The sequence below is a fragment of the Equus asinus genome, chromosome 20 (genome assembly GCF_041296235.1).
Source record: "Equus asinus isolate D_3611 breed Donkey chromosome 20, EquAss-T2T_v2, whole genome shotgun sequence".
Lineage (NCBI taxonomy): Eukaryota > Metazoa > Chordata > Mammalia > Perissodactyla > Equidae > Equus > Equus asinus.
This window is the reverse complement of record NC_091809.1, coordinates 48,970,866-48,984,142: the sequence shown is the minus strand read 5'-3', so window position 1 is coordinate 48,984,142 and position 13,277 is coordinate 48,970,866. Positions and strand designations below refer to the sequence as shown.

Sequence of the window (13,277 nt, the reverse complement as noted above, 5' to 3'; positions counted from 1 at the left end):
GGCTAATGTTTCTGCAGCTTCTCTAAATATACCACAAAACAGAGGCAAAAATGAAACACTCCCTTGATGGGCCGGCTGGCTTTTTAATCTTCTATTTATCTCTCTAAATTCACTGGGATTTGGGGTTCATTTATCTATCCAACAAGTATCAGTCGAGTGCTGACTACACGTCAGGCATACAGCAGTGAACAAAACCAATATGGCCTCCCAGAGCTTCCACTCTGTGGGAAAATCCAACTGCCAGGCTCAAACCGGGACATGCTACATAACAGGAAAACAGGCATCCCTGAGGTTTGACAGAAGTACATAGTAGGCAATAAATCTACTGCATTTGGAAAGACTGGGTGGTACCATCTTATTCTCTCACTGGGTAAGACCTGTGGTTAAGGACTGCACCTTGACAACAGACATTCAAGGGGGCTGCAGTGACATCTCCTCAAGAAGGGACAATATGGAACCCTTCTTTCCAACAGGCTGGAGTAAGCGTCTACAGTCCCATGCCTTGGTTTCTCCATTGCAATGAGGAGGAAGGGCACTTCTTATCGATTTATTAAGAAGTGACTGATCAAAATGTTGAAGAAGCTGTAGCTGGTTGGCAGTGAAGTCCCACAACATCATGGGAGCTCATATAACTGTTTAGCTCTGACCATTTGAAATCTCCTCCCTCCTCCTTTTTAGGATATGCTTCTTATTCTGGATTAGTAACACCTAAATCCTGGAATCAAGCATGAAACCTACTTTTGCAACAGCTCAGTGTGCTGTGAAAAAGGTCTGAGGTGGATAATTAGTTTACATCATGGTGTGTGACAAAACAATTGCCCCCTTCCTCCTCCCTGCCCCTCCCCACCCCCTACTTCTAAGATAACTTGTGACCTGGCTTTTCTCGTCTATTCCACAGAAGTAAATGGTCAATATGAGGTTTTTTTAAAATAAAGATCTTGCCTCATAATCCAACATCCTTAAACTGCTTTGTAAGGCAACAAAATTTCTCTTGAAGCATTATATAGCTAGAACATAAAAATTAGTTTAAGCCACTGAACACTGAAGTGGCTTTAGTACAATCTCAAAGATGGCTTGACCTCCACTGCATTAACAGTATCAGCCCCAATCTGAAATACACATGCCACTACCAGAGGGAAGAGAGGTGGGTGGGGAGGAAGAAAGGGTTCATGAAAAATGGTTTTTCTTTAGTCTCAAAATCCACAATTGCTAATGGATTGCTCAGCAAACCAAATGGCCATTTTGTAGAAGTGGACAGAGCACCCACAGGTTGGACACAGCAGTGCCTTACCTAATGACTAGCCCTTACCTGAGAGGTCCTCACTGTCCAGTTCTTCTGCGGAATTGGGCAACTGAGTAAGGCCTTACAAGTAAAAACAAATCGTTTTTCTTTTCATTCCTCAAGGGACATAAACAAAACACTTAAGAACTGAGGATGAATTTCTTAAAAAACATGAGCCAAATCTCTTGCTATCTCTCTGCTTTTTTGGATAGCTCGAAGGTATTAATCCGTAAGTACATTTCTCCAATCATTTAATTTTGTTATTGATACACAATCGAGGCAGAAAGATTCCTCAGTCTCCACTTTCAAAGCACATGAAACCTGAAGGTGAATGTTTAAAATCACTCATCCATAACAGCATGCAAAAAGAAAAAAATAAAGCCTGTCAGCTGTCAATGCTCTGATCTCTCTTAAATACAAATATATTTAGATGTCACATACTGATGTATGTAAGTCTTATTTCACATTTTACTGTAAATTGAAATCCGTTGCCAATACTGACAAATACAGTTCATTATCAATTTATGATGATGTTGGATCACTTATTTCAGAATGGCACAGCATCTGCTAACTGCAGATTGCAGGCTATGCCTTCATCAGAAAATCTGATTCGCAAAATCATTTTTCAAGGAAGAGAATTTCAAAAATTAGTGGTATTCCTGAAAAATAAAACCCTCAAAGCTGAAAAAGCAGTTAGGTCAGGAGATAAGCCAGTGGGGGCTTGAAATACCTATCTGAATCACCACCAAGGCTGGCCAACTGGATGGCTCTCAGCTGGCTGCGGTTTGAATTAAAAGAGGTGAAGAGGGAAGGAGATAAACAATGGGAGGCTCGGCTATGAGATGGCTTCCACTTCCCCGTGCTTCATTTACAAGCTGCTCCTTTAAGGAAGCTTATTAAACACCACAAAACGTTAAGACAATTCAGGAGGCGTCTGCTCGTCCTTCACGTTCTGCTCCAGGGCCTCTCATTCACACAACAATTTGCTAACACTTCTCCAATGAGATTTGTCACTTTCAACGATATTTGTAGACCTCTTAGACTGCAAGGTCTTTGAAGAAAGGGGCACATCTTGTTTATTTTTTCTTCTTTCCCTTCTCTTATAGCCAAGCACAAAGTATACTGTCAGTAAGTATTTGCTGAACTAATGATTTGGGAGTAATGCTCAGTGAACCACCAGCCAGAGCAGAAAAGCAAGCAAAACAAATGCTCTGGAAACAAGCAATGTCAAACTGATCGCACTATTTAGAAAAACCCAAATTAACAGAAACAGTCATGTAGAAATGGTTAGTAAAAGCTTGGATTTTCTAAGTTGTTTTATAAAGAAGCCACATGAATAAAGATAGCTAGGCTGGTGCTGTGAAAGGAAGCCACCCTATCAGCTCTTGAATAAGAATTGTGACCCTCTACGATCCTTGGGTGCCAACATTCAAGGGCAGGTGTCAATTAAAAGTGGGAAGATGCAAGTCCACAGATGCTCCCAAACTATGGACTTAGACAACTAAAGGAAAAGCAATGAGTAATGCAATAAATTATAGAGACAACTGAATAGGGATACTATCCATTTGTTCTTAAATCTGATTGGTTGAAAGCCTTCCTATTTCTAATTGGCTTTATCCATTGTATAAAGACTGATGAATACCATTATTTGAATAATTGTTATAAATGGGCAACATAAAGTACTTCTCTGTAGTTAATTATGAATTTGCAGTTCTCAGAAGGCTAATCCCTCACTTCTACGTGGCCCAATGAATATCAAAGCATTCTACATACGTGCTTGGCACCCACTGAACCATGTTAAACAAGGATGTTTCAAGTAGGCAACTTTACTGCTTGGAGGCTTGTTTCCTTGGGGAAGGCAAGAGAAAGCTAATTTTAAAATATAAAGACAAATATGTTTATGAAATATCATTGATATGCAAAGTATCCCATTAAAAAGTAACAGACAGTTGATACACACCTCATTAAAGATGAATCTGTCAGTTTTAATGGCATAAACTTTAAAATACAGCAAATCACCTGGAATCTACTGCTCAGATTCCATCTGAAAGTAGGAAGCCATTTAGGTTGGTGGCGTTAAATTTGTTTTTGCACTACTATTGTATTTCATGAATCTATAGTGCTCTGCCATAGTTGGATAATTTCTGAATAAATATAATTAGGAGGAGTTTACTGAAGCACTGAATGTACAAGTGAGGACAAGAAAAATTTGCCTCCTGAAATTGCTTTGGCTTAGGTCGTTTTCTTTCATGTTAAAAATTATACACCTCTCATTTTCTCAAAGAAAAAGACAAAGATGTATTTTATGAAGCAGAGAATATTCTTCAAAGGGAAACTTCACAATTTAACAATAAGTGGGAAATTACTTCTTGGTTTTTCTCTTTAAACTTTCATATCATCCGTTAAAGCTCGTTCTCGTCACTTCTAATTAAAATGTATTCAACAAATTTCTTTAAACTGTCTTACACAAATGGAGGTTTACTTTTGGTCCATATGGGATTTTTTCCTGAGCAATTGATAAAATCCTAAGGTGCAAACATGATGATTTAATGTGGGTGCTATAATTGTCTCTTATGTGGAGACGTGCATTTTGCTTCTTCCTGGTCCTCCAATGTGTTGCACACACCTCAGGACTTCTGCAATTGCTACTCCTCCTTTTCAACAGAAATCACTGCCTTCTAAAAGTGGTATGCTGTGGCAATTTTAAACCAGGTTAAGGAAAACCTCCAAAATTAGAAACAGTAAGAAATCCCAGAGATATTTAAATAAATTCAAAGTCAAGTAAAATTGAAATACTTGTGGGTTCAGTTCATCAGTTTCATTTTTTCAGAAAACTTCAAAGAAGAATGATCAAATAAAACCTCTAGGAAACAAAAACTTAGCCCATGGGCCCTACTACCATTCCCATTACGAAAAAGTAGGCGATGGTCTCTCTCTTACCTAAGCGGCATACATCTGATCACTTGGCCATATTATGGAAACTGTTACTTCCATCACCAGCCATAAGAGTTCAGACGCCCCCGGTAGTTTTAATCTAAAAGCTCAGTCATCCTGTTCTTCCTGCTTTGTCAGCTTTTGTGGAGAGTTTTTCCCTTCTTCCCATTAGCAGAAATTTGGTTCACGCCGTTAAACAGTAGCACATTGTTTCCGAGCTGCATATCAAGGCTGAAACACAATCTTCAGGTCCTGCAGCCATTCGTAAACCTCTTTAGCTTTGTTCTTGAGCAGAACACACAATGTCTGCAGAGTCCCTTGACTGAATGACAGCCTTTGAATGCCACTGTCGTGTACTCATACAGAGAGATGTGCATAGAGGTACAGACACAGATGGTGGACATAGAGGTTGTAATAATGCGCACTGCTGGCTATTTTTCTTTAAAATGGGCTTCAGAATTGCCCCACAATTGAATAGAAAGTAAGGTAAGAATTTCATGTGCTTTTAGAATTCAATCATGGCTGACACTACTTAAAGGCAGATCCATGGGGCAGTTACCTAAGGGCAGTGGACTAGGGTGTGAGCATGTCTCAGCAAGGGCCAAATATTTTGAAACCAAAACTGAAAGTGAAAAATTATTTCTGAGGGGCTCCCAGTTTGAGTCTTACTACCATTACATACTGAATTAAAAACTGTTTAAAAATTCATTTGGGATATACAAATTCATGAGATTATCAGCCTCTAATGTATCAAGGGGTGGAAAGCGAGAGGGCAGCTAGACTTGAAAGTAATAAAATAGGAGAGATTGAGAGAGAGAGAGAGAGAGACAGAGACAGAGAGAACCTCAAACCCGGAAGAAGCCAGCTGACTGCAGTGCAGCAAAAGCACAAGCACTATTCCAGACCATGGGCATGCTGTCACCCAAAACCTCACACAGGGGAGGTGGGTGGGGGAAGGGAGAGGGGGCACAAAGGGCTGAAAAAGAACAAGGCACAAGACACTTACAGAGAAGCGCCCACATTTGAGCAAACAAATAAAAACCATCACACGCACCCACACATCAATAATCAGAATAACGATGACACCGTCCGTGCTTTAAGTCACTCATGCATTCCTGCCATCAATTTCAGACCATGTGGTACCAGGGTTTGGCAGAGTGTCTTTTGCATTGCTCAACATGCATACACAACACAAGAGTCTTCCTGTCCAGGCCTGAAGGATGAGCTCCAAAAACTCAAATGCTCAAGATCCTTATTCAGAGAAGATCCCTTCGGTCACCCTGGCCTAAAAATCCCATTCTTACACTCATTTATCTTTACTATCAATTAGATCCTTAAAAAGACATTGTGGCTGATTGTTGTTTGGTCTCTTTTTGGAGAAAATCCATTTGATTTTGAATCATGCCCATGCACTTCTAACCTTCCAATACATGCTTATTCCAATCAGATATTGCTAAGAACAAATGGTCAACATACATAAACAACTGGTATACTTCATACATACTCTAGCAACACAAGCTTGAATAAAACATTTTAATGAGTCTTCAAAGGGAAAGCTCTTTGTAAAATTATTCTTTTCCTTTTTATAAAAGAGAAATATGGAAGGAAATCCAGTATGAAAATTTTTAAGACCAGTAAAATGGTCACAACTGGCTGACCTAATACGTCTTGTCATTTAAGTTGAGAAGTTATCAAATCACATTTTTCTAGGCCCAGAGCTCCATAATGAAGATCTCCAGATTATTCTCAAATGAATCCAAGTCAAATGGTTGCTGCACCAAAGAAGTTGGGTTTTAGCCATAATTCACTTGAATAAAACCAGCTCTCTATCTTCATCTCTTTGGAAATCGGGTCCCTCACTTTGTAATTTTCTCCATATTCTATAACCTTTTCTATCCTGACAACTGACCTGGAAGACTTTTCCCCTCTGTCAGGTAAAATTCTAGATATTACCTTGGCTTTCATTAAAGCTTTCTGCTGTGGGCTGGAGATTGTGTTGTTCAAAAGAGTGGTAGGACTCCTTTGGGAGGATGCTATGAGGATTTTAGACAAGTTGCAGAATGCATTTATAAATGCATTATACAGGGATTGACCTGGGTTATCACTGCTCTCCTCCTGCTGTTAAGGAATCGTGTTTATATATATATATATATATATACACCATACATATATGTATATATATATATGTATGGTGTATATATACATGGCTATTCTTATTTCCTTTTTTTCTCCCCAAATTTCTTGGCTCTAGGTGTATTTCTCATGCACTGCCAGTCAATAACATGCTATTGAGTATCACTGTCTTGAACACTGTCCCCAAACTAGTAAAACAGTGACTGCTTCTCATAGTATTCAGGCACCTATGTCCTGTCACAGGAATGCTATAATTCCAAGTGCCTCTTTATTATACCACAAAAAGAGAGCACCTTCATTTTCTCTCTCTCCAGAGGGAAAGACCTGATCAAAAACAGTATCCTAAAATCAGGATTGGCCCCCAAATTATCTTCTCATTTTTTAGGTCAGGGGACATATTTCCTATTTGAAAAGCCCACCCAACTCTAAGACCTGCATCCACTAGAGTCACTTAAGTACACGGATTTTACTGGAGGGACCTAAAGAGCAGAACTCTGGAGTCTTAGGAGATAAATGATCAATATTTCTTCAAAGATCTCACAGAATTCAGGAATCTTATGGTTACATTTGACTCAGTAGTTAATTGTAGGAAGCTCAGAACTTAAAGATTCTTAAAAAGAATAGAACAAAATCTCTTGAACTGCATTAAAATAGTCTTAAAGCTCCGAGAATAATCGATAAAAGTCAGGAAGTGCTCAATTAATGATGAAACCTACAAATAACTAAGCTTAATGGAGTGCAGTGCCTGAGATGTAACAAGCACCATGGGGCATTACCTTAGCAAGTGGAAGTTTTATACCTAATTGATTTCTCATGATTGTTGGTGTATTTGGCCCTTTAACTTATTTTATGAACTTTTCCCTTTGTGCCAATGACAGGAGGAGGCAGGGGAGGTGGGAGTAGAGTGAGGAGGAATATACTGCTCCATACCTAAGCTTGTTTTCCTTTCTCAAAATTCCTCATCAGCAAGTCCAAATATGGGGCTGATCTGCTAAGCCTCAAGGCCTGACCTTGAAGGACAGTTCACATGACGCAGGTTTTGCTTAGAGATTTCCAAACGATAAGTCCTCAAATGAAGGTCTATTTAAGGAAGTCAGTCGTGCTAGGAAGAGATGTTTCTCTAAAAGTTGAACGAACAGTACAGGGTTGGCTGATCACCTCCCATCATTTAAGTGATAGACTTCAACCCTGCACAACATGCAAAGTGATTTAAGCAGGCCCTTTACCAAATAATTCCCTTGGATTCAATTATTAAAATTTAGCCCATTTTTTAAGTAACATATCTTTCTCTAAGAGCATAACTTCACCTGGGTTAGATTTGAGCTAAGTAATAAAGGAATATGCAGATGAAACATGATTCTAATTTTCTGATTGGAGAGATGTAGAAAAGTTAATAGACTTATTCCAACCTAGTAAGTCAGTGGTGAAATTGGGAAAAGGATTTCCCAAGGCCCCCTCCTGAGCTGTACTCGCTCGGTTTTCATCACCTTTTGGTTGATGAAAATCTTAACCAACATTTTAGTATTTTGTCTACAAGATACTCACAACTGATGATTTTTTTTTAAGTCCCAGTTAATGCTGTTAAAATTTATATACGGTATCATTCTGAGTTTGGAGAGGCTTCCTGCCAAATGTTAGCATCCACTTTTATGCACACAGAGATTAAGGGTGAACCGGCAAGAGGCTGTGGAAGGTAAATATGACTGGGAACAGAATTAAAAGAAGAGCAATGATCTTCCTCATCGCCAACCCATGAATTTAAACAGGGATCTTCTGCCTTGACCTGTCCTTGAGTTCCAACCACCAAATGACAGATGACTCCTCTTCAAAACGTACCTGGGACTCTAGCCTATAAATGAAGAAAGCAACTGGGCCTTTCACTCCAACGCTACGATACTTAGGCATATTTTGGTTTTTTTGAAGCCCCTTGTATTTCGATGTCTGGTGGTGTTATATAAATAGGGACTTCGTGCAACTGAAACGCCTGCCGATCCTGGCAGCCAGTGAGGAAATGGCTCATCTCAGATGGTGACCAGTGGCTACTGAACTCACAACAGAAATGACAAGACTCGACATCCTTTCAAGCCTTAAAAACTACAGCATATTTATGAGATCAGTCTACTTGAAACATGATTTCCCTTGAAGACTACATTTCTCTTTTTCCCAGCTTGCCTTGCCTCTCAGCAGTGCTGAGAAAGTAGATAAACAGTAATGTGATACCAACCGTGAACTGCTGGTTCTGTCGTCGCCGTTGTGTCTACAGACGGGAACAGAGGATTGGAGGAAGGGAAGAAACAGGAGGAACGGCATGCAAAAAAAGGGAAAATGGAAAAAAATGGAACAGATAATATATGAGCAAGCTTTCAAAGAACATCGCGTGACAAGCAATAATAAATGAAAAGCAAAAAGCATTTGAAGTGAGTTGCACTGTTTTAAGACATGCCTTCAGCTCAAAGCTGCGAGCCAGTGAGGAAAACAGTAAATTCTTTGGTTCTGGGGGTCTCGCCAGGACACATCTACTTGCTAGTCAATAGTCAGGGGAACATGCAACGTGATGAGAACACCAGTGCAAACTCAGTGACTGGGAGATGGCTCTTAACGCATCGAGGCTCAGGACTGTAACGGCAAAGCTCGGTCGGAAGGCTGGCTGAATAATGGATTCATACATTCAAACATTGCCTTTGTTTTAACCCAACCCACCCAGGGAACACAGGCTTCATGACCGCCAATTAGACGTCTTTGAATCCATCGCACTTTTAGTATCCTTTTACGGCTTGTGCTCAGATGCCTGTAGATGAACATACGGGTCCAAGTTTTCCATCCAGTGTAATATGTCAGCAGAGTTCAGCTGAAAGTTCAATTAACTGGGAGGCCACGGGCATGAACATGTTAAAGGTTTTCAGATTAGTTTCTGTACACACACACACACAGATACACGCACGCACACGCTAATCCATTCTGCACTCTGCAGATCTTACTGTTATAATCTAAGAGCAAAGGTCTGGGATGGAAACACCCAAGCCCACACAACTTGCTAAACACCACTTCTAACCACGTGACATTCCAAAAATTAAAGTCTCCAGCCATTCCTTTGCTCAGAATTCAGAACTACATTCACTATCGTGAGCTGCCAAGAGTCCTGCCTTCATGGCTGCATTAGGAGATGGCACGTGATTCTTTTCATTGCCAGTTGCACTTGGGGTGGAAGAAAATGTGGTTTGTCTCTTTTCTTCTTCTATTTCTGATGCTGTTCAAGTTTTCTCCTTCTTCGACCAGGCTTCCAAACCAGGCTTGCTGTACGGGCTCCTCTTCACAGGAAATTCCTCAAGGGGCTCAAGAAATTTTCTCTTTATTTTTGGCTACAGGGGGAGTGGGATAAATAACTAACAAAATGCACGATGACATTCTTTTTCCAGAGTCGTTTTAACACCACTCTTCAAGCCAACTTCATTCCAATGTCAACCCATCTGGCCATGCTGTAATTTTCAGTTCTACACCTCTCGAAATGTTTCCTTCCACTATCCCCTTCTGGCCAGAAAGGGGTGGTGACACTGACACACGAGCTAGTCATCTAGCTGAAGTGGGATTCTGGGTTAAAACTGCAAAAGTTATCTGTCCTTTTTTATAATGTAGCTATTTGGCTGGTAATTATTTTCATGAGTTCTGGAAACTCCAAAGACTCTTTCAGACTCGACACAGGCAATGTTTAAATGCACTGGAATGCCAAACGTAACTTTTTTTTGGGGGGTCAAAAGAGCCTGGTGCTTCTGATTTATAAACATGACACATGAATTCACACCAGTGTTCCCCTTCAGTTGGCATGCTTTCCTCAAGACCCTATACCATAAAAAAAACTGGAGCCCTTCTAAGGAGCCAGGATTCACGAGAAGTCTGAGAGGCCACTGAGGCTTAGATAACTTATAGGTGAGTTTCTGAAGAACAGATGAAGGAAAGAAAAACATAAAATATACCGCATAAGAATACAATACTTACAAGTCAAGTCTGTATGCATAAAATAGCAGCAAAAAACAATAGCGAAAATTGTACAGTTGAAACATCTCTACACCAAATTCTCATGACACAGTTGACACATCTCCTTACTTGAAATATCCAAGTCAAGGGTTAGTCTGAGGTGCTTTCAATTTGAAGGGTAAAATCAAATATACATTTGTACAGAAACACTTATACATATGTTAATATATTTTATGGCTAGGCACTGGCTCCTTTCTGAAGTCAAAAAAAGCAACAAACACTTTGGCTCATTATTTTTGTAGCAGTGCTTCTAATATGCTTTATTTTCACAGGTAAATCATTAGTGTAAAATGAAAAGAAGGGGGCAGAGTAAAACCTAAAGGGTAGAGTCCTCAAAAATAGTAATTTAGCATTAACCAGTGACTCCCAGTTTACTATCCTCTTACATCACAACATTATGTCAGCTTTCTGACGAAATTACACTAAGTGAAGCTGAGTGTCAGAGTTCACAGTGCAGCTTGCTTCCCCATTCCGGGGATGGGAAATCCATCAATTGTGCCCAAAAGGGGAGGAGATAGGGATGCTGAGAAGGAAAAAACATGTTCTAAAACAGTTGAAAGCAAACACATGTTGAAGTCAAACAGCACAGTTACTGCAGCTGGGAAACAGTAAAACCACGATCAGCAATGGAGGAGGAGACCGCACCAGAAACACAGGCTGGCTACGAAGTTTAGAACAAGACTGAGGGTGTATCGGGGGAGTCGTGGATTCCATTTCTCCAAGAGCATCTGGTGTGCTATCTGAACAGAGGCTATTTCAAGTAAAGAACTAACAACAAAAAAAAAACATTCTTTAGAAGTGACTTTGTGCTCCCCACAGGAGAGCACTGTGACAGAATGTAATTCTCCTTCATAATTGCATTATGACTTCATGCCGAAACCACAGACACCCTGGCTCTGAAGTGAGTGCAGCTCTGTGAAGTAGGATTTATTAGAGTATCTTAATCAGAAGACTGGAGAGATGTGCAAGCCCACCCCTGTGAATCAACTTGTGGGGTCACTATATTGTTTGATAACATTCTACGTGTACAGGCAAAATGCAAATTATAAATTTCCAATATGAGTTATAAATGCTGTAAATAGCTTGCAAAACGAGATTGCCTAATTGCCCTGATAAAGGCTTTTTTAAACTTCGCTTTGTTGTTGTCTTTTATTCAGCTGGGTCTATGAGGAAAACAGGTCACAAAAAGTTGAGTTGGACTTATAGTGTTGTAGGGCCATGAAATTAAAAAGGCCTGCTGAGCTATTGTCTCTATTTTAATTTTAATTACCATGAGGGCAAATTTATTGTACATTTATTTTATACAGTCAACAAAAAAACCAATCCCATGTTCTTGCAAACCCAGTAAGTGTGTACGGTCTTAATAGTGAGTCTCTGGCTGTTTTATGCACATCATCTAAATGAGGCATCCAAGGGTGGGCCCCACACTGCTGTTTGGAAGACACACATTTCACTACATATTGATTCCTCTTCTTAGTCTCCCAGCCATTCAGTTTATGGGACCCTATCTTGAATAAACGAAACATCACCTCTATTTCACGTTACGGTATAAGATATTTACAAAATGAAAAGGCTCTGAGAATGCGTGAGATTAGCGACACCAGCCATTTAACCAAGTCCCAAAAAAAAAAATTACTGCATGAGAGGCAGCTGGGCAATATTTAGTTGAAACAGTCATGTGTAAGCTCCACTGTGGCACATTCTAATCCTTTCATATGGATTCTCTCCAACTTAGAATTGTTCATTGAGTGTGACAGACCGGGGGTTTAAAACTAATCCATAAATTAGTCCGTGGTCTCAAACACAACGGGTGCCATAAATGAAAATGAAAATCCTAGAACAAAATTAAATTCACAACCTTAAATACTTTTTCTTCTCCAATTGCTCCGTGGTGCCCCTGCTTTACGACGCACAGATTCACTGCAAGGCTGCATTTTGGGGTGTGAGTGGGGTGTACATTAAAAAACGCAGTGTCAGAATCTGGGGAACCCAATGTGCTCAAAAGCAGAGCTTAATTGTAAAGAATTTAAATTCTCACGTTTTGATTGTCATAAGCTTAAAAGAAAGCACACTAAGCAGTCCAGACATATTTTAATACACTTTCTCCCAGTTTGTTTTCTGAACCAAAGTCAATAAGGAGCCAATGGGTTTTCTTAATTGAATTCCCCTTCAGTTGGTGTTATGCAGCTGCTTTAAATCTGGATGCCAGGGCAGGCAAGGAATTCCCCTGACAATTTTATTTTCATAGCTGTGCTGTGCTGGCCAATATATATTAAACATAGGGTTTTTTCCCCTTTAATTAATTAATTTATTTTTGACTTATTTGAAATCTATTGAAAGCAAAAATATGTGCTGGAAAACTAAACTTTGAAATTTATTTTCTACTGGTTTCCCACTAAATTTTCTTTCCATCTATGTAATACTTTAATTAAATTCCCATTTCTCAAGGATGGGAGAAGTGGATGGGAACAGAACTGAAGCTAAAAGGTCCAGATAGGAGAGCCATGACAGAGCTCGCTTTCTTCTTAACGTCATCTTCCCTTTGAGGGAAGACACTGTGCACCCCAGAACAGCAGGAAGGGGAGTGGGTATTTGTGCTTTTTTGGGTTAGGCAATTTCAAGTTTTGTTAAAAGCTTCTCCAGAATTGTTCACTCGTGCTGCTGTGCCCCTGAGATCTTTTCATTTGCAAACCAGATGTTCTGAAAATAATAGGAATCTGTACAGTGGTTTCATTTAACAAGGAAGACAACTCTTACACCATGTTGTGTGTGAATGCTGGGAGGAAGGAGGGACAGAAGGGGGAGGAAGGCAGACGGGAGGAAAGAAGAGAGTGTTGCATGGAGGGTGACGGTGGAGGGAAGGAAGTGGCTCCAGAAATCGTAGCTAATACTCATC

At 39.9% G+C, this 13,277-nt stretch overlaps 1 protein-coding gene across 6 annotated transcripts in view; it reads right to left on the bottom strand.

Moving 5' to 3' along the window:
• The window catches only part of CADM1 (cell adhesion molecule 1), a 313,526-nt gene that overhangs the window by 15,319 nt on the left and 284,930 nt on the right, over positions 1 to 13,277 (bottom strand). For 2 of the 6 annotated variants that reach the window (XM_014855516.3, XM_014855518.3), the window contains 2 exons: positions 8,574 to 8,606; positions 1,310 to 1,363 (listed from right to left, as the gene is read on the bottom strand). The exons of 2 other annotated variants lie outside the window; for them this stretch is intronic. In XM_014855516.3, the coding sequence (XP_014711002.3) occupies positions 1,310 to 1,363; positions 8,574 to 8,606 (87 nt within the window). The remainder of the gene's footprint in view (positions 1 to 1,309; positions 1,364 to 8,573; positions 8,607 to 13,277) is intronic. 2 more of the 6 variants (XM_014855517.3, XM_014855521.3) reach the window with 1 other exon arrangement.